Below are 22,754 nucleotides of genomic sequence, written 5' to 3'. Positions count from 1 at the left end.
TGGAAAGTTATGACCAACCTAGACAGCATATTAAAAAGCAGAGACATTACTTTGCCAACAAAGGTTCGTCTAGTCAAGGCTATGGTTTTTCCAGTAGTCACGTATGGATGTGAGAGTCAGACTGTGAAGAAAGCTGAGCACCAAAGAATTGATGTTTTAGAGCTGTGGTGTTCGAGAAGACTCTTGAAAGTTCCTTGGACTGTAAGGAGATCCAGCTAGTCGATCCTACAGAAAATCAGTCCTGGGTGTTCATTGGAAGGACTGATGAGAAACTGAAACTCCAATACTTTGGCAACCTGATGCAAAGAGCTGACTCATTGGGAAAGACCCTGATACTGGGAAAGATTGAAGGCAGGAGGCGAAGAGGACGACAGAGGATGAGATAGTTGGATGGCATCACCGACTCAATGGACATGAGTTTGGGTAAACTCTGGGAGTTGGTGATGGACAGGGAGGTCTGGTGTGCTGCAGTCCATGGGGTCACAAAGAGTTGGACACGACTGAGTGACTGAATTGAACTGAATTGAAGGAACAGGAAAGACTTAAGTGATATTTTCATAGTTAGAACATTGTCCATGACATTTTTCAAATATTAAAATATATGATTAAAATGAAGTGATCAAAGAGATATTATGAACATATTAAGTTTTAGGTACTTATGAGACTTTTATAAAAACATTCAGGCAAGTTAATATTTAAGTATGGGACACATTTGGTGTGATTATTCTTACAGGTACTTAAGACAATGTCAACCTTGATAGGTATACTATATTTTCTTCATTTATTTCAAAATTATTTGTTAAAGGTTGTAAGAAAATTTTCTAATATGTTCCTCAATCAACCTGCATCATTTTACACTGTGGACAACCCTCTATTTTGAGATTCTACTTTTTGTCCTCAGACACTGAGCTACAGAATATTGTTTCTGTTTTCACCCTGTCTCCACCATACCTCTTTTTTTTTTTTTTTTTTTTGGTCCTGTAATCTCTATATTTACACTTTTTAATATTTTGTCTGCAATTGTCAGTCTCTCTGTTGTCTCCCTTGACAAACATATCAACTATCATCCCAAACAAAAACTTCCAAGTTACATCAGCTTCTTTATTTCTGCTGAACTCTAATGCCTCACTGGTTATATACTGTATCTTAAATTGTAAAGTTACATTTCAAAAAACAACTATTTTAAATCATAAACAATCTATTCATCCTTTAATTTTATTATTCAAGGTTCCACATTGAAGTATTTGGCAATTTTTTTTAATACTTTGCCATCCTAAGCACTCCCTCTTTTTCTTTCTTAGGTCTATACTTCCCTGGGTCATTAACACAGTCATTAACTGTTATCCTTAATGGTCGCTGTGTCATGATTCTCGGATTAGCTGGTAGGCAAATGGCAGTATCACAACTTTTTTTTTTATTAATTCATGCAATCTAAACTTTGCTTTTTAGAATAATTGAAGTATCTCTAGCTTCATTTTCAATATATTCCACAATCAGGCTGATATTATTTTTCTTGTCTTACTACCTTATGTCAGGATACATTGAAAATTTGAAAATAAAATCAGTAGAATCAGATAATTTAGGTCACAATACATATTTGAATTTTTTTTTCTAGTAAATTGTAAAATTGATAGGTTTTAGTGTAGGTGAATAATAAGGTCAGCTCTAAATTTAAAAAAAAAAGATTATTCTTGCTGTTGTAAAGATAATTAATTATGTGATTGGAAAGGACAGAAATTATATAATTGGAAAGGGGTAGGAACTGGGAGGGAGGAGTAAAATTTTAAGAATAAGTTAAGCAGTGTTACAGCATTTCTGGCAGAAGATAATGCACCAAAGTAGGGAATTTGGATTTTATTAGGATCTCTGGCCTTTTGTATCCATGTTCATATTGATTCTTCAAATATATAGATTGGTGAAAGGTACCTTATTATCTGAAAGGAAGATTGCTCATAATTTGCAGCAGTTGCCCCATGATACCAGAAACTTCAAATGAATGTAACCTCAAATGAGGATACAAAACTTGAAATTGTGGTATTGAAAAATGTCATTCCTGATCATACTCTTGGCATTTTCAGTCTTCTTATGAGCAATAATGAGTAACAGAAAGGCTAAAAGAAAGGGGAATTATCTTTAAATTAGCAACAATGCTTATGACTAAGGAAGAATAATTATATATATAATTATTATATATATATATAATTATTATATATATATATATATATATATATATTCTCCATTTATTTAGAAAGTTATTTTATTATAAAATTATAAGACCAGGTTTTTTTTTTTTTTTAAGTAAATTTGTTTCAGATATCTTATTTTGGGTGACTTGAACTAAAAGCATCCCAGTAAATGAACATTCTATTTCTTCCTGGGTTTCAGTTTCTCCTTGAAAAATGTTACAGAAAGCCTTGTCTTATCAAACCAGAAATTTAGGGGTCTGCAGTTCTTAATGTCTTAATCCTGTTTATGCACTGTCTCTTCAAACTGAAGTCTTCTTTTCTGAAAACTTCTTGAGTAAAATGTTGTCAGATTAATTTTATTGTACATAGATAATTTATCTAAATATGTACTATTATAGCATTAGTTACATATTATGTGTATATATATATATATATATATATATATATATATATATATGTCTATCTCTATTTTATTGAATAGATTACCAGAGTTAATGGAAATTTTCTTGAGAAAATTGGTGGTATATCATTGTATTCTCTAAAAGAATCATCATTTAAAGTTTGGGTGATTCTGTACTCAGTTTTCCTGCACAAGTTTTTGTGTGTGTGTGTGTATGTGTGTGAAAGATGAATTTTTCACTTTAGTTAGTATTGCAGAAATAAAACTATGATATAAATAATCTCAGTGAGCAAAAATTCATTGTTTCAATAGTGGTATAAGTATACAATATCTAATAATATCTGTTGTAAGTTTGAAATATAAACAGCTGGATAGTTTTTAATAACTTGTTTTCTCCAAAAATGCTATAAATCTTGGAAATAAGCTTTACTTAAGTATTATATTATTTGATCATACATAATGTCTGATGCCTTCCAAAATGAAAGTTAAGTGGTGCACTTTAAGGTGTAGATTTCAATCTTTTGAAGGTCATTATACCAAAGTAAGATAAATATTTTCTACCCACCTCTAAGACACATCTGTTTCAGCCTCTTAGTGAGAATTTCTTGTGGCTGTGTCAGTGACAGTTGGTGGGTCTCTATAACACTTTGAGAACCTAAGTAAAACCCAGGTGATTCTAATACCCACAAATTATCTTTTGCATCCTTTGGGAAGATGTGATTTGGGATTTGCTCTTTAATAAGATCTCTCCATAGGAATTCAACCAGACATCATTTCAGTCTTCTTCTTCTTCTTCTTCTTCTTCTTTTTTTTTTTTTTTTTTTTTTTTTTTGTGGCAGTATGACCTATATTACTGAAGTGAGTTCAAATCCATGACTGCTGGGGTCCAGCCTCGGTGGATCCAGAGAATTCGAAGCAGGGATGGTGTCGGCGAGGATCAGGAAACAATTGGTTAATTAAACATTAATAAAGTATTTGACTGTGTGGATCACAATAAACTGTGGAAAATTCTGAAAGAGATGGGAATACCAGACCACCTGATCTGCCTCTTGAGAAATTTGTATGCCGGTCAGGAAGCAACAGTTAGAACTGGACATGGAAAAACAGACTGGTTCCAAATAAGAAAAGGAGTACGTCAAGACTGTATATTGTCAACCTGTTTATTTAACTTATATGCAGAGTACATCATGAGAAACGCTGGACTGGAATAAACACAAGCTGGAATCAAGATTGCCGAGAGAAATATCAATAACCTCAGATATGCAGATGACACCACCCTTATGGCAGAAAGTGAAGAGGAACTAAAAAGCCTCTTGATGAAAGTGAAAGAGGAGAGTGAAACAGTTGGCTTAAAGCTCAACATTCAGAAAATGAAGATCATGGCAACCGGTCCCATTACTTCATGGGAAATAGATGGGGAAACAGTGGAAACAGTGTCAGACTTTATTTTGGGGGGCTCCAAAATCACTGCAGATGGTGACTGCAGCCATGAAATTAAAAGATGCTTACTCCTTGGAAGGAAAGTTATGACCAACCTAGATAGCATATTGAAAAGCAGAGACATTACTTTGCCAACAAAGGTTCGTCTAGTCAAGGCTATGGTTTTTCCTATTGTCATGTATGGATGTGAGAGTTGGACTGTGTAGAAAGCTGAGCGCCGAAGAATTGGTGCTTTTGAACTGTGGTGTTGGAGAAGACTCTTGAGAGTCCCTTGGACTGCAAGGAGATCCAACCAGTCCATTCTGAAGGAGATCAGCCCTGGGATTTCTTTGGAAGGAGTGATGCTAAAGCTGAAACTCCAGTACTTGGGCCGCCTCATGCTAAGAGTTGACTCATTGGAAAAGACTCTGATGCTGGGAGGGATTGGGGGCAAGAGGAGACAGGGACGACAGAGGATGAAATGGCTGGATGGCATCACTGACTCAATGGACGTGAATCTCAGTGAACTCCGGGAGTTGGTGATGGACAGGGAGGCCTGGCATGCTGCAATTCATGGGGTTGCAAAGAGTCGGACACAACTGAGTGACTGATCTGATCTGATCTGATCTGAAGGATATAAAGAGTGGTGAAATAAGGATAGCTTAGTGAGGAAATTTAGTGGAGAAAAGAGGCTGAATAACTTGGTTTACGTGGAAAGCTAATAAAATACCAAAGCAAGGAATTTACGTCACCTACGTAGGCCGCAGGTGTCCTCCCGTTCTCCCGAAGGAGAGGAGACACTAAGGCCTCCCTGGTCAGATCTTAGAAGCCCAGGTAAAATTATAGGCTTGATGAGCCTCCCAGCGCTGCCCCCTCCCCGCCCCCCCCCGCCCCCGCCCAGATGGGAATTCAGCCAGAAGGTGAGAGAAAGAATGACATGGGGAGACCAAGTTTCGGTGAACAAGGCCCGCACTTTATTTTCCAAAGTAGTTTTTGTACCTTAAGTTGTGCATAGAGGATAATGGGGGAAGGGGTAGAGTCAGCAGTAAGCCAGGCTTTCTTCCTGCAAACTTATCATATGCAAAATTTAGGTGATTTACATCATCTTCTGGCCTGGAGGCCTATTAACATTTTAAGACCCTTTCCTGAGAAAACTTATTTTTCTCTAAAGGTGATTAATCAGGCGCCACCCTCCAAAAGCATTAGATAAAGTTGCATTCCTATAGGGCAAAGGTGTGGTGGGCTATAACAAGAAAAAGAATTAACTCAAGGGTCCAAGGTTACAAACATTAAAGCTACTACTTACATTCCTATTCACCAATTATATTAATCAATACACTGCCAGGGACACAGTAGGTAAGGGATATGGAAAGTTAGCAGCAAACATTGGCCCAACAAGTGAAAATCCCTTCACCAATACAATTTCTAATCAATCTTTTAACTGCTCAAAAGAATCTGTATTCAGACAGTTTAGAACATCTCATGCCTCTCACGGTTGGGAGGCTCTGAACAATCACGTGTGGCCAGAAGAACCTATTCAGGCAGGCTAGAGGACTTCCAAAGGAGTTTGTAGGTTGAAACACTCTTGTCACACCCAGGAACTTTATTAACTGGAGCTGTAAGTTAACTCTTTTTCATAGAGAGGTGGTGGGGGACAGCCCCCCGTAAAGTCAGAGGTGTAGGTGAGAGCACAAAGCAGTAAAGTAAGCAGACTCTGGTTTTGGGGGTAGATGCTCGAGAATTTTCAGGGGGACTCCTGAGGCTCGATCCCACCTTTGAGTATGCTGAGCCTCCTTCCTCATGACCTTTGCCATGGGCAGAGTTCCTCACGCTGGCTCCCGGCACATGACATCTGATTAAAGTGTATCTATCAAAGTAACTTCATTGCATTCAGCTACTCATTACTGCAAAAATGCAAACCAAACAGCTAGAATCCAGGGGCCTAACAATGAAATAAAAACAAATTCCATGTACACATTTTGTTTTTATATGATATTCTTTCTGTTTTCTAATTTTACTTCAAAGAATGCAATTTAGCACAGTCATTATTTCAAGAATGGGATAAATTGAATATTAAAGGTGAGGCTATGTCCTCCAAAAAATCTTCTCTATTAAACATATTATTTTAATCAATTGTTTATAATTATATTTCAGGTGAAAAAATGTAGAAGATAAATTCTAGGTAAGGATCAAACATAGTATTTGAAACTAAAGCCTTTATATAATGTCTATAAATTTCCTATCACACAATTTTTAAATACTAAATATTTTAGATATATATTTTCCTGCATTTAAAGAGTAAGAGAATCAAGTAGAAACAAAAATGCCCTGGAGAAATGATCACCTTTGGGGCTTAAGTTCTCTTTGCAAGAACATTTTTTTTTTTTTAATAATCATATAATTTTCCCCTTTAGGCCTTAGATTTAAAGCTGGAAGTTGGAGTAAATGGCAAAATGTGATTTATATAAAGTATAGATACAGGCACATGGACAAATCATGTATATTTTGAACGAACACAAGAAAAGAGATTCATGTTAAATACATTGAGATGGTTATCTAGTAAGATTTTGTTGTTGTTTAGTTACTAAGTCATGTCCAACTCTTTTGTGACCCAATGGACTGTAACCTGCCATGCTCCTCTGTCAATGAGATTTCCCAAAAAAGAATACTGGAGTGGGTTGCCATTTCCTTCTCTAGGAGATCTTTCCGATCCAGGGCTCAAACTTTTGTCTCCTGTATTACAGGTGGATTCTTTCCAAGTGAGCCACTGGGAAGCCGACTTCTTTGGTTAAATAAATAAACATGAAAAATGTATTCATTTGCTTGAGCAGCTGTAACAAAAATACCAAAAACAGGTTTCTTTAAATAAAAGGATGCATGTTGATGTATGGCAAAACCAATACAATATTGTAAAGTAATAAATAAAGAAATATGTGTTCTCAGTTCTGAAGTCTAAAAGCCCATGATCAAGGGGCTTCCTTAGTGGTCCACTGGTTAAGACTTCACACACAGTGGGTGTGGGTTTGATCCATGGTCAGGGAGTTAAGATCCCACATGCCTATGGGCCAAAAAAAGCAAAACATAAAATGGAAGCAATGTTGTAACAAATTCAATAAAGAGTTTAAAAGCAGTCCATATCAAAAAGGGCTTCCCTGATGGCTCAGCAGGCAAATAATCTCTTGCCGATACAGGAAGTACGAGTTCAATCTCTGGGTCAGAAGATTCCTGGAGGAGAAAAATGGCAACCCACTCCAGATTTCTTGCCTAAAACATCCCACGGACAGTGGAGCCTGGAAGACTACAGTCCAAATGGTCACAAAGAGTCAGGCACAACTGAGCAAATAAGCACACATATAAAAAAATCTTAAACTAAATTTTAAAAAGTCTGTGAGTAGGAGGTTAGCAAATTTGATTTCTTCTGGGGCCTCTCTCCTTAGCTTGCATATAGATGGTCCCCTTCTTTCTGTATCTTCATGTGATTGTCACTCGGTTTGGGGTACATCGAAGTGTCTGGTGTCTCTCTATGTGTTTTAGCCTCTTCTTATAAGGACACCTATGATATTGGATTAGGGCTCACTTTAATAACTTGTTTTAACCAATTACTTCTTTAAAAACCCTTATCTCCACATACACTTAGATTCTGAGATACTGTGAATTGAGGCTTCAACATACAAATTTTGGTAGGACACAATTCTACCCATTACATCTTGGAAGAAAAAATAAATAAATACAAGAGGTTATGCCTGGCCCAATAATGGCAAAATTTCACAATCTGAAAAACATAATTATTCTGAGGCTCCTTCTGTAGAAACCTTGCTTCTTGAAGTCTGTTCTGATGAAGACAATTCAAGGTATTAACTATCATCATGAGAGTATTATCAGTATAGAGAAATACTGCAAACTATGTATATAGTTTGGAAGTTTATGCAATGAGTTATAGATATATATTTAATATACTTTTACATATCATTTAAATCTTTGTCTATATGGATTATATAAAAATTCTAGAAAAGTGTCTAAAAAAGTAAAAATAGTATTGAAAAGGTCATATTGCATTTTAAGGACATTAATATGGTATATTTTAGGCACAGTAAAATATAAAAAATGTGAACCATGTGTGTCTGATCTTGAAAAATGATGACTTGCTACCACTGCTCCCAATAAGAGAATTTCCACCATCCTGAAATGTTCCTCAATGTCTCTTTACAGTGAATTGCTCCACACTCTATCACAAAGCATAGTACTTTTTATGAGCATTTTGCTTTTTATTCTAAATTATTATGCAAATAGGTAAATAATTTACCAACAACACAGTTAGAATATGGAAGAACCCTATTGAATCTATTTTATAAACAAAAAGCAATAATGTATCATGTTATAAGGACAAAGCTATTTATTACAGCACTTTTTATAGTGGCAAAGAAATAAAAATCTGCAAAAAACTAGGTCCATCAGTGCCGGGGTCCAGCCCCGGTGGATCCAGGGAATTCGAAGCGGGGACGGCATCGGCGAGGATCAGGAAACAACTGCTTAATTAAACTTTAATTAAGGATATAAAGAGTAATGGAATAAGGATAGCTCAGTGAGGAAATTCAGTGGAGAAAAGAGGCTGAAATAAGGATAGCTCAGTGAGGAAATTCAGTGGAGAAAAGAGGCTGAATAATTCAGCCAGAAGGTAAGAGAAAGAACGACATGGGGAGACCAAGTTTCGGTGAAGAAGGCCCGCACTTTATTTTCCAAAGTAGTTTTTATACCTTAAGTTATGCATAGAGGATAATGGGGGAAGGGGTAGAGTCTTGCAGCAAGCCAGGCTTTCTTCCTGCAAACTTATCATACGCAAAATTTAGGTGATTTGCATCATCTTCTGGCCCGGAGGCCTGTTAACATTTTAAGACCTTTTCTTCAGAAAACTTATTTTTCTCTAAAGGTGATTGGTCAGGAGCCACCCTCCAAAAGCATTAGATAAAGTTGCATTCCTACAGAGCAAAGGTGTGGTGGGCTATAACAAGAAAAAGAATTAACTCAAGGGTCCAAGGTTACAAACATTAAAGCTACGACTTACACCAATTATATTAATCAATACACTGCCAGGGACACAGCAGGTAAGGGATATGGAGACTTAGCAGCAAACATTGGCCCAACAAGTGAAAATCCCTTCACCAATACAATTTCTAATCAATCTTTTAACTACTCAAAAGAATCTGTGTTTAGACAGTTTAGAACATCTCCTGCCTCTCACAGTTGGGAGGCTCTGAACAATCACATGTGGCCAGAAAAACCTATTCAGGCAGGCTAGAGGATTTCCAAAGGAGTTTGTAGGTTAAACACTGTCACACCCAGGAATTATTAACTGAAGCTGTAAGCTAACTCTTTTTTTCAGAGAGAGGTAGTGGGGGACAGCCCCCCGTAAAGTCAGAGGTGTAGGTGAAAGCACAAAGCAGAAAGTAGGCAGACTCTGGTTTTGGGGGTAGATGGGGGACTCCTGAGGCTTGATCCTGCCTTTGCGTATGCCAAGCCTCCTTCCTCATGACCTTTGTCATGGGCGGAGTTCCTCACGCTGGCTACCGGCAGTGATAGAATTCCAGTTGAGCTATTCCAGATCCTGAAAGATGATGCTGTGGAAAGTGCTGCACTCAATATGCAATATGCACTCAATATGCAATATGCCGGCTCCCAGCACATCAGTCAAAGATTAGCCAAATGAAAAGAGACCAATGTATTCTCCACAGTTGCATGCTGTGATAAAGTGTCACAGTCTGAACAAACATAATTATTCTGAGGGTCTTGCTATAGAAATCTTGCTTCTTGAAGTCTGTTCTTCTGAAGTCAATTCAAGGTGTTAATTTAATATTATCATAATAGTATTGTATCATGTATCACTTTACTAATTGCCATGTATCACTGTATTAATTTTCAATAAAAAAATTTAAAAAGAAATTTTTATTAACTAAAAAGGATAATGTGATGCATTCTCAAATTAGGATAGTAAATTGTAGGAATAGAATGCATCATGGTTTTTTTAAGGCTTTCTTATATGGATGAAACTTAAGATGCTTTTAATATTATTTAACTTCAATAATGGATTGTGAAAAGTAAAGGAAATTATATAATTTGAAGAAAATATGTGACCAAAATTGTCTACAGTACACTATAAAGTGTTACTCTAGAAAATAAAATGTATTCATGACAATAAATATATTTACCGACAGGATCCAAAGGTACTGTAGCAAGTAAAATTGATGTTCTTGGAGAAGACAATATGTGTTTTTTAATTTAATTTGCTATCATTTATTTCATTGATTTATTTTAAGAGGTAAATTTTTCTATCTTTATAATGTTAAAATTAATAAATAAAATTTGTATATATTTCCAGTGTGCAAATATGATATTCTGATATACATGTATAAAGGTGAAACATTATCATAATCACCTAATTAACATCCATTATATCACAGGTATAGTTTTTTATTTTTTCCTTTTGTGGTAACACGTTCTTAATAAAGTAAATCACAGTACATTAAAGGAGGGACAAGTAAATAAAATACATGTGTCTAAGATAAAGAGACTCTGATTCATACTTTTATTTAATTCCCCAAAATTTTCAGTTTGAATGCTAGACTGAATCAAAATGACTGGGGTAGTGTTTATAACCTTTTAAAAATCTAAAAATTGTCTATTCAAACAACTAGGGTAACACTAATGTATAAGGAATCTGTTCATTTGCTGAGTGTTAGTCGTTCAGTCATGTCTGACTCTTTTCAACACCATGGACTGTAGCTCGCCAGGCTCCTCTATCCATGGAAATCTCCAAGCAGGAATACTGGAGTGGATAGCCCTTCCCTTCTCCAGGGGATTTTCCCCACCAAGGGATTGAACCCAGTTCTCCCGCATTGCAGGCTAATTCTCTACCAAGAGCTACTGGGGAAGCCGTGAGTAAATATAAAAGATGAAGCATTTTGTTAGCACAGAGTTCATGCAAAATACCTGATCTGTGTATACAAGCTGATGAAGAAAGCAAATTAACCCTAGAGTGTATCAGATGTCTCTAACCTAGGTTGTCATTGCTATGAATTTTCAAAATATTTATGTCACTTTAGTCAATGACTGTATACACACAATCCTTCAAGCTAGGCTTCAGCAGTACTTGAATCAAGAATGTTCAGATTACAAACTGGGTTTAGAAAAGGCAGAGAAACAAAAGATCAAATTGCCAAGGGAAATTCTGGAAAAAAACACCTATTTCTGCTTCACTGATTAAGTGAAAGCCTTTGACTGTGTGGATCACAAAAAATTGTGGAAAAATTTTAAAGATATGATAATGCCAGACCACTTGACCAGTCTCCTTAGAAACCTGTATGAGAGTTAACAAGCAACAGTTAGAACCTTACATGGAACAACTGATAGGATCACTTTTGGGGAAGAGGTACAACAAGGCTGAATATTGTCATCCTATTTATTTAATGTATATGCAGAGAACATCAAGTGAAATGCCAAGCTGAAATCAAGATTGCTGGGAGAAATAACAACCTCAGATAAGCAGATGACACCACTCTAATGGCAGAAAGCAAAGAAGAACTAAAGAACCTCTTGATGAGGATGAAAGAAGAGAGTGAAAAAGCTGGTTTAAAACTCAACATTCAAAAAATAAAAATCATGGCATCCAGTGCCATCACTTCATGGCAACTAGAAGAAAAAGTAGAAACAGTGACACATTTTCTTTTATTGGGCTCCAAAATCACTGTGGACAGTGGCTTCAGCCATGAAATAAAAAGATGTTTGCTCCTTGGAAGAAAAACTATGACAAACCTAGACAGTGTATTAAAAAGCAAAGACATGACTTTACTGACAAAGGTCCATATAGTTAAAGCTATATGTATGTAGTCATGTATGGTTGTGAGAGTTGGACCATAAAGAAGGCTGAGCACCAAAGAATTGATTCTTTCAAGATTGTGGTGCTGGAAAAGATTTTTGAGTGTCCTTAGGGCTGCAAGGAGATCAAACCAGTCAATCCTAAAGGAAATCAACCCTGAACATTCAGTGGAAGGACTGATGCTGAAGCTGAAGCTCCAATACTTTGGCCAACTGATGTGAAGAGCTGACTCAATGGAAAAGACCCTGATGCTGGGAAAGATTGAAGGCAAAAAGAGTGGAGGGTGGCAGAGGATGTGATGGTAGGATAGCATTACTGACTCAATGGACACGAACTTGGGCAAACTCTAGGAGATAGTGAGGGATAGGGTGATATGGTGTGTTGCAGTCCATGGAGTGGCAAAGATCCAGACACAACTTAGTGGTTGAAAAATAACAACAACAAATAAATGATGAGATAACTCATTTTTCTTGAATCTGCTAATACTAAATAAACTTGTTTATCAGGAGACTAGCATAAACCCAAACTAACTACACTGTGTGACTCTGTAAAGGGAGACTCAGAGTTAGCCAGAAGTCTTCTCATGGTTCTTAATTTGAATATCTTCCCAAATCCCCACTGTATACTTGAGATAGAAAATATTAACTCAATCTGACTGAAAATTTAATTAGAGACATACTTTATTTTATATATATCATATGTTCTTGAAATAACTTGTTCAGGTATAATGATAAACTTATTTACTTTCTTGCCTCTAGTCTAATCTACACATCATTCATGGCTTAATATTCTTTACCTTTAGTACAGTGCCTGCTTTAACATATATATTACTAATTTTTGGTCCATTGTACTCCATTTTGACTAATAAACACATATTAACCTATGCAAGTCTGAATTTGACCAAAAATTTGGTATGATTTGCCTTATTTCTAAATAATATAGGTTCCAATATGATCTTGAAAATCACTTGAGACTTAATCATCTGACTACTATGCCAAAGCCTTTGACTGTGTGGATCACAATAAACTGTGGAAAATTCTGAAAGATATGGGAATACCAGACCACCCGACCTGCCTCTTGAGAAACCTATATGCAGGTAAGGAAGCAACAGTTAGAACTGGACATGGAACAACAGACTGGTTTCAAATAGGAAAAGGAGTACGCCAAGGGTGTATATTGTCACCCTGCTTATTTAACTTATATGCAGAGTATATCGTGAGAAATGCTGGGCTGGAAGAAGCTATTCCAGACTATTAAGCTGGAATCAAGATTGCAGGGAGAAATATCAATAGCCTCAGATATGCAGATGCCACTACCCTGATGGGAGAAAGTAAAGAGGAACTAAAAAGCCTCTTGATGAAAGTGAAAGAGGAGAGTGAAAGAGTTGGCCTAAAGCTCAATATTCAGAAAACTAAGATCATGGCATCTGGTCCCATCATTTCATTGAAAATAGATGGGGAAACAGTGGAAACAGTGTCAGACTTAATTTTTTTTTTTTTGGGGGGGGGGCTCCAAAATCACTGCAGATGGTGATTGCAGCCATGAAATTAAAAGATGCTTACTTCTTGAAAGGAAAGTTATGACCAATTTAGATAGCATACTAAAAATCAGAGACATTACTTTGCCAAAAAAGGTCTGTCTAGTCAAGGCTATGGTTTTTCCTGTGGTCATGTATGGATTTGAGAGTTGGACTGTGAAGAAAGCTGAGCGCCAAAGAATTGGTGCTTTTGAGCTGTGGTGTTGGAGAAGACTCTTGGAGTCCCTTGGACTACAAGGACATCCAACCAGTCCATTCGAAAGGAGATCAGTCCTGGGTGTTCATTGGAAGGACTGATTCTGAAGCTGCAATTCTAATTCTTTGGCCACCTCGTGTGAAGAGTTGACTCATTGGAAAAGACTCTGATGCTGGGAGGGATTGGGGGCAAAAGGAGAAGGGGACAACAGAGGATGAGATGGCTGGATGGCATTATCGACTCTATGGACATGAGTTTGAGTGAACTCTGGGTGTTGGTGATGGACAGGGAGGTCTGGCGTGCTGCGATTCACGGGGTTGCAAAGAGTTGGACACGACTGAGCGACTGAACTGAACTATGCTTATTCAGTTAAAGTGGAGAAGAGTACTGGGATATATGAAAGGAAGCATTTTATCCTGAAAAATACGAAACAATGTGGTAAACATTTTTTATTTTTCATGCTTTCGTTGGACTGACAGAGCATTATACAATGATTTTGGACCCACATTTGCAACTTGTATTAAGATATTAGTTGGGAATTTTGCATTGATTAATGAAAGTTCTCCTCAGAGTGTCTTCTACATCTTTGTTCCTTAGGCCATAGATCAACAGGTTGAGCATAGTGATCACCAAGATGTAAATCACAGAAGCCATTTTATCAACAGCAAATGTGTGGCTGGACTTGGCTTGCAGGTACATAAACAATAATGTTCCACAGAACACGACCACTGCTGTCAGATGGGAACTACAGGTGGAGAAGGCTTTTTTTTTTTTAAATAAATTTATTTATTTTAATTGTGTATCTCCCCTTGGTTGAGATCATTCTGAGAATGGTCACGAGAATGAACATGTATGATACAAGAACAATCAAGAGGGAAAAGAGCAAACTGAAGCCTGAAAAGATCAAGATGATCAATTCTAACTCATGTGTGTCAGAACAAAGCAGAGATATCAGAGGGACAGAGTCACAGTAAAAATAACTGATGACATTAGAGCCACAGAAGGACAATTTAATTACTTTAACAGTGAGAAATAGTGACATGAAAGTGCTGTAGAGTTAGGGAGTAAGTACCAGCCCAAAACACACTCTCTGTGCCATGATGACCATGTAGAGAAGAGGTTTGCAGATGGCTACATACTGGTCATAGGCCACTGCTGATAGAATGAAGAGTTCAATGATAATAAAAATCTCAATGAACGCCAGTTAGGTGGCACACAATTGTAGGAAATCATATTTTTGTGCACCACAAAGTTGACCGTCATTTTTGGGCCAATGACAGTGGAGTAACCAAGATCAGTAATTGACAAATGTCTAAGGAAAAAGTACATAGGAGTATGTAGCTTGGAGTCCAAATGGGTCAGGATAACCACGCCCAGATTGTCTCTCACTGTGACCAAGTAGATGACCGGGAAGATTCCAAAGAGAGGCACCTACTGCTCAGGATTGTCTGTGATCCCTGTGAGGACAAATTCAGTCATCTTGTGCATGTCAGTATGATTGTGTTTCTCCATGGTGTCCATCCTGGTTACCTGGGTATGAAATCAATACTTTATATTTTCAGTGGTATCATCTAGGAGAATTTAATACATGATATGTGAGTCATTTTCTTTATCTAAAATTATAAATACAGATTCATCTTCCCATCAGGTCAAAACTACACCCACCTATATTCACATTTCAATGTAAGTGCCTAAAGATCAGCTTTTTTAATTGTTATGTAAGTTCTGATATTAACCTTTCCATTGTTGAGACAATAGATTTCAAGTATATTCATCTCAACTGGAACCTATTATACAGAGTGAAGTAAGCCAGAAAGAAAAACACCAATACAGTATACTAACACATATATATGGAATTTAGAAAGATGGTAACAATAACCCTGTGTACGAGACAGCAAAAGAGACACCAATGTATAGATCAGTCTTATGGACTCTGTGGGAGAGGGAGAGGGTGGGGAGATTTGGGAGAATAGCATTGAAACATGTATAATATCATGTATAAAACGAGTTGCCAGTCCAGGTTCGATGCACGGTACTGGATGCTTGGGGCTGGTGCACTGGGACGACCCAGAGGGAGGGTAGGGGAGAGAGGAGGGAGGAGGGTTCAGGATGGGGAACACGGGTATACCTGTGGCAGATTCATTTCGATATTTGGCAAAACTAATACAATATTGTAAAGTTTAAAAATAAAATAAAAGTTAAAAAAAAAAAAAAACATATTTCTAGCTAAACAATTAGATAAGTAGCTGGGTTGTCCTATCCATGAAATTTCCCTTTTATAAAGCCCTGAATGATATAAGTAACTGCCAGCTTGATTGATCCTACTTTTCCCTTTCTGAATTTTATACTTCCTGTTCTTAAGTTTTAAATTAACCAATAATAATTTAATGTAGGCACCCCACCCTTGATCACAATAAAGGCAGAACCATGTTGTCCTCTCTTACTCTCACTCTTTCTTTCTTTCTCCTCTTAACCTCTCTGTGTGGCCTTGGGTGTGCCATGTACCCTCTCGAATGTGAATAACAAGACTTGTTTTTCAGTTACCTGAAACTTGTTGGTGGGGTGCATCTTGTAATCATAAAAGAATCACAAGTGATTTTCCAACCACAGCACTGGCTCTGACCAGGGACATGTCTGTGCAGCTCACCACAATAATAGGGGCCACTTGAGTGACCACAGGCAGTCCTAGTTGAAAGAATCACTATCAACAGGCTGAGACCAACACAAAGCACATTCATTGAAACTTCGGGAAATTTTACTTTAAAGGGACAAGACATTTTGAAATGATTGCTTTGATACAGCTTCTATGGCCTACTTGTTTTTACATGGTCTTTTTAAATACACCAAAAGATCTGTCTATTATATTTGAACTTTTAAAAAATCTTCAGATAATTTTAAAAACAAACATCTACACTCAAACAATAAACCTTATACTATTGACAATCATCTTATCTGTTCAAAGTTGCAAGGCATAATAAAAAGATTCTCTGTTGGTAGACTGATGAATTACATGGTGAGTAGAAAACCTGAAAATTAAACATAAATTTCAATACTTTTCATTTACTATAAACTCAGCTTGTTTATCCAATACAAAATGAAATGCCATAATGTTTTAATTTTCAAATTTTGCTATTAATATATTAATCCTAATTTGCCATAGTGATTGTTTCTGACAATTGAATCACCTCTAATGGTCTTCCAATCACACACACCCCTCTTCTGAAAAAAAAAAAGGGGGGGGGTGGGCTTGATCATTCTGATTAATTATGAATCTGGTTATTTATGGAGACCCATGTAAATAGATCCACTGGAAAGAAGAATGTAAATGAATACCAAGCACTGATAGGGAACTGATAGTTTACCAGGAACTTTCCATGTATTAATTCACACGATCCACACAATAACTCTAGAAAGTAAACAACAGTTGCCCCTGGTACTTGTGGGGAATTTGTTGGAGAATCCACTGAGGATAACAAAATCTACAGATGCTGAAGTCCCATAGTCCACCTTCCTTATCCACTGGGGATACTCTATCTGTAGATTTGGCCAACCATCACTGGTAAACACAGTGGTGTAAGTGCTGAGGGGAAGAAAAAAAAAAAAAATATATATATATATATACACACGCATATAAGTGGACCCATATAGTCCAAAACATGTTGCTCAAGGGTCAACTATATTAGCATAATCCATTTACATGTCAAGAATAAAATAACTTAGTCAAGATCACCCAGACAATAACTGGCAGAATTAGAATGCAAATAAAAGTAACTTTCTTCAGAATATATTCTCATAAACATGGCATTTTTCTGTTCTACCATTGTCATCTTGAGTACATAGGCAATGAAAAATGGAGAAAGGGAGGCACCCAGTAAGCAAGGATAGAAAAATATCCTTCTTAAAATAGGTGGCACAGCTTTAAGTTCATTTGGAAAATTATGATAGTCTAAATGCATTGCTTCAGAGTCCATACAAAATGTCTGTCCCATACATTAATCTTGTTGATTGGAAAAGTATACTGAAAGGAAAGAGACAGTTTTGCAGAGCATAATGCCTTCAAGATCTTTGGTGATGATTGGGTTTAAGCTGTATGCCCTGAGAAATTTGCAGACCAGTGTTTTCTACTTACCTTACTGGAGACTTTGCATTGACTTTCTACTGTTTCAGTCCTCCTTGTCTATTGCAGAATGTTTTTAAGTGTTTTTCTATCCCTTTGAGACTCATTTTTTTTTTAAACTTTGAACTGATTCAAAGATTAAAAAAAAAAAAAAAAAAAAAAAAAACACAGTGAACATAATTACCTTAGGGAGAGTGCCTTGAATATCTGTTAATTATTCTCCAAATGTCCCATTAGGAAAACTCAAAATATTTCATGCCCTGGTCTAATTGAATAAACTATAAAATTAGTTTATTTATATCTTTATATATTTGTAGTGATATATATATATATATATATATATTTAGTGGTATTTATATCACTAAACATTGGGAAAAATAAATATATTTCTGTCAGTATCTCAGTTACACAATTTAATGCATGTATTAGGTATGTTACACACACACAGTGTATGAGTAAATGAAAAAATGACTTTGTAGAAAAAGATTATGCAATGTTTGATAACATAGCATTCATTAACCAAGAATGTTTTTGATGGATATATAATTATAGGTTGACACAAAACAATGTTTTATGGTATGTTGTTTCTGTAAAAAGATCAGTGATAACTCTTATGTATCTTTCATCTTCATCTATATTGTTCATTTCTATGTTATTAATGCTTTTATTTTCAGAAACCTAATATGACATGCCTTGGTGTAATTTCCTTTCTGTTTATCTTGCTTAGAATTATTTTAGCTCTGTATATCTTAGGATTATCTTTTTTAAAGTTTGGAAAAATTCTGGCCAATATATCTCTCATTGGTTTTTCAGTCATATGTATTTTCTTTTTTCCGTTTTCCTATTTGAATATACAGCATTTAGGTTTCTATTGTTCTACAGATCAATGAAACTATTTTCATGGTGTTTATTCAGTATTTTGGCTTTATGAGTACCATTATTGTGATGTGTTTAGCTGTAGCTATCATTTCTTTTTCAGTACACTATGCTGTTATGCTCATTCAATAAATATTTTGTTCCTCAGTTTAGTGTTTTTATTAAATGATTCAGTATATGGAACATATTTATAATATGTTTTAAAGTCATTGCCTGTTAATTATATATTCACTGACATTTCAGGATCTGTTTTAATTATCTCCTGGGTGGGGGGGGGGTGGTCACATGTTCCTGCTTTTGCATTTGTCTAGTATTTGTGACTATATGCTAAATACTGTGAAGAAATACAGAATAATGAGTGCTGCAATTTTCTGTTGTCTTCCTAAAAGAATGTTAAATGTTTTAAACAAGAATCAACTAGCTTCTTCTGTGACTTGTTTTCAAACTATGTGAGTCTAAAGTAGCTTTTATTATACCTCTGAGATCCCTACTGGATGCCCAGGTGTAGAACAAGGATTCTACTCTCTGACTTTCTGGAACACTGATGTCTTCTTGTTCTGTGTGATCTCTGGGATTGTTTAGCTCACAATCCCACGATCATTATTTTAACAGACTTCTGCCCTTTCACTGTAGGCATGTCCAAATTAGTTTCAGTCACAAACTCAAGGAATATAATTACTTTAAATGAAAATGGATTAAATTCCCCAAAGGTTGAGATGAGTAGAATGATTTTTTTTTATTTTGATCCAAATGTCTGCATATGTAAGAGACTCACTCTATCTACACACAGTTGTTTATATTCAGGATATACAATACAAAATGATTGAAATGATGCCTTCCTAGAAAACAAACAAAAATCTTGGCAGAAACAAACACATAGTTTACTAAGTAGAGTTTAATAAGAGCTTCCTTTGGGATAGATTCAGGGTTCTGTGGAATCATTAAAGGAAACACTGTATCAACAGCAAGGAATGTGGGGAAGGAAGTGAGATTTCATTGAGATTTAAAGTATGAAAATTAACTGTACTGAATACAAGAGAAACAATTTACTTCTCTGTGTATTTTAATGAGCATTTGCTCTGGAGCCAAGAAGAATTATATATATTTTTTAGAAACATCATCAAGTGACATATGCCTTAATCATAGTTTATTAAAATTGTATTTCTTATTGCATTATTGGATAGTAGATACAAAGTTTGCACTTATTTTTAAGGCCCTTTGGAAGGCATTTTTTACTTCTTTGTTCCTTAAGCTGTAGATCAAGGTGTTAAGCATGGGAATCACTAAAGCATAAAACACAGAGACCATTTTATCTGTATCAAAGGAGTGAATGAGGTTGGGCTGCATGTACATAAATAGTAGAGACCCATAGAACCAGCCACCAACATCAGATGAGAACCACATGTGGCTAAAGCTTTCTTCCTGCTCTCTGCAGAACACATTTGAAATACCGTTGTCAGGATCAGTATGTAGGACACTAGGACAACCAGGAGGGAAGAGATCAAATTAAATGCTGAAAACAGTAGGACAAACAAATCTATTTCTTGGGTATCTTAGCAGAGCATAAGTAACAAGGGAACATTATCTCAGTGGAAATGACTGATGACATTAGAGTCACAAAAAGTCAACGTAAAAATATTAACAGTAAACATGAATGCCTGAAAGATACTGTAGAGGTATGACAGCATATGACAAAGTCTCTGGGACATGATAACATTGTACAGCAGAGGGTTACAGATAGCCAAGTAGCAGTCATAGGCCATGGCTGACAAGATAAAAAATTCACTGATAATGAACATAAGAAAGAAATCCAACTGTGTGGCACATACATAATAGGAAATAGTATTTTGACCCACAACAAAATTCACCAGCATCTTGGGACAAATAACAGTAGAATTACCAAAATCAGTGAAAGCCAGGTGTTTGACAAAAAAGTACATAGTTGTGTGTAGCCAGGAATTCACTTGAGTTAAGATGATCATGTCCAGATTTACCACCACTTTGACTGTGTAGATGATAAGGAAGATCCCAAAAAGGGGAGCCTGAAGCTCAGTCTGCTTTGTGACTCCAATTAGAATGAATTCAGTCAGTGATGATCGATTCTGTTGGTCCATTTAGTTCAGTTAGCTTTTCTGGAAAGAAATAGACAGGTTAGTTTTCCCATGATGTCATTTGATTAAGTATAATATTTGACTGGTTGGATTTCTTTGCAGTCCAAGGGACCCTCAAGAGTCTTATCCAACATCACAGTTCAAAAGCATCAATTCTCTGGCGCTCAGCTTTCTTCACAGTCCAAATCTTGCATCCATACATGACCACTGGAAAAACCATAGCCTTGGCTAGATGGACCTTTGTTGACGAAGTAATGTCTCTGCTTTTGAATATGCTATCTAGGTTGGTCATAGCTTTCTTTCCAAGGAGTAAGCATCTTTTAATTTCATGGCTGGAGTCACCATCTTCTGTGCTTTTGGAGCCCAAAAAGATAAAGTCTGACACTGTTTCCCCATCTATTTCCCATGAAGTGATGGGACCAGATGCCATGATCTTCATTTTCTGAATGTTAAGCTTTAAGTCAACTTTTTAAGTCTCCACTTTCTCTTTCATCAAGAGGCTTTTTAGTTCCTCTTCACTTTCTGCCATAAGGGTGATGTCATCTGCATATCTGAGGTTATTGATATTTCACCCAGTAATCTTGATTGCAGCTTGTGCTTCTTCCAGCCCAGGGTTTCTCATGATGTACTCTGCATATAAGTTAAATAAGCAGGTTGACAATATACAGCCTTGACGTACTCCTTTTCCTATTTGGAACCAGTCTGTTGTTCCATGTCCAGACCTGGGTGTTCTTTGGAAGGAATGATGCTGAAGCTGAAACTCCAGTACTTTGGCCACCTGATGCAAAGAGCTGACTCATTGGAAAAGACTCTGATACTGGGAGGGATTGGGGGCAGAAGGAGAAGGGAATGACAGAGAATGAGATGGTTGGATGGCATCACTGACTCAATGGACATGAGTTTGAGTGAACACCAGGAATTAGGGATGGACAGGGAGGTTCACAGGGTCACAGAGTCAGACATGACTGAGTGACTGAATTGAACTGATATTCCAATACAAGCATGTGCCACCATTCATTAGTCACTGATGAATATTAGTGTTTTGGGTTTTTAGAAAAAGCCTAGTATAAACATTTCCATTTAAGTATGTTTGTGGGCAGATGAGTTAATTTCTTGTGGTTAGATCTAAGGGTGAAATTACTGGATCACAGGATAAATGCATATTTAAGCCTGATGAAAGTGAAAGTGGAGAGTGAAACAGTTGGCTTAAAGCTCAACATTCAGAAAATGAAAATCATGGCATCTGGTCCCATCACTTCATGGGAAATAGATGGGGAAACAGTGGAAACAGTGTCAGACTTTATTTTGGGGGGCTCCAAAATCACTGCAGATGGTGACTGCGGCCATGAAATTAAAAGACCCTTACTCCTTGGAAGGAAAGTTATGACTAACCTAGATAGCATATTCAAAAGCAGAGACATTACTTTGCCAACAAAGGTCTGTCTAGTCAAGGCTATGGTTTTTCCTGTGGTCATGTATGGATGTGAGAGTTGGACTGTGAAGAAGGCTGAGCGCCAAAGAATTGATGCTTTTGAACTGTGGTGTTGGAGAAGACTCTTGAGAGTCCCTTGGACTGCAAGGAGATCCAACCAGTCCATTGTGAAGGACATCAGCCCTGGGATTTCTTTGGAGGGAATGATGCTGAAGCTGAAACTCCAGTACTTTGGCCACCTCATGTGAAGAGTCGACTCATTGGAAAAGACTCTGATGCTGGGAGGGATTGGGGGCAGGAGGAGAAGGGGACAACGGAGGATGAGATGGCTGGATGGCATCACTGACTCGATGGATGTGAGTCTTTGTGAACTCCGGGAGTTGGTGATGGGCAGGGAGGCCTGGTGTGCTGCGATTCATGGGGTCACGAAGAGTCGAACATAACTGAGCGACTGAACTGAACTTAATCACCAGTCTTGCCTTAATGAATACACTTTTCTTATATCAGAAATATTGAAATTTGCATCACTAGAGAATAATTTTAGAGAAATATCTTCAATATATTTAATAAGTAGTATGAAACTTGTTTTTGTTTCCTTGCTTTGTTTTGT

The 22,754-nt window shown here is 36.7% G+C and overlaps 1 protein-coding gene and 1 pseudogene across 1 annotated transcript; both read right to left on the bottom strand.

Annotated features, from left to right (window-relative positions):
• Positions 1 to 14,136: 14,136 nt before the first annotated feature.
• Positions 14,137 to 15,120, bottom strand: LOC109569116 (olfactory receptor 8K1). Its single transcript, XM_070774255.1, is given in 3 exon segments — positions 14,137 to 14,373; positions 14,408 to 14,829; positions 14,832 to 15,120. Coding segments are annotated over 3 exon segments (948 nt in total).
• Positions 15,121 to 19,774: 4,654 nt separating this feature from the next.
• LOC139177678 (olfactory receptor 8K5-like) lies at positions 19,775 to 20,715 on the bottom strand (annotated as a pseudogene).
• Positions 20,716 to 22,754: the final 2,039 nt, after the last annotated feature.

Source organism: Bos indicus, chromosome 19 (genome assembly GCF_029378745.1).
Source record: "Bos indicus isolate NIAB-ARS_2022 breed Sahiwal x Tharparkar chromosome 19, NIAB-ARS_B.indTharparkar_mat_pri_1.0, whole genome shotgun sequence".
In the NCBI taxonomy this organism is placed as follows: Eukaryota; Metazoa; Chordata; class Mammalia; order Artiodactyla; family Bovidae; genus Bos; species Bos indicus.
Note: the sequence above shows the minus strand (reverse complement) of the source record. Positions and strands in the feature narration are given on the sequence as shown.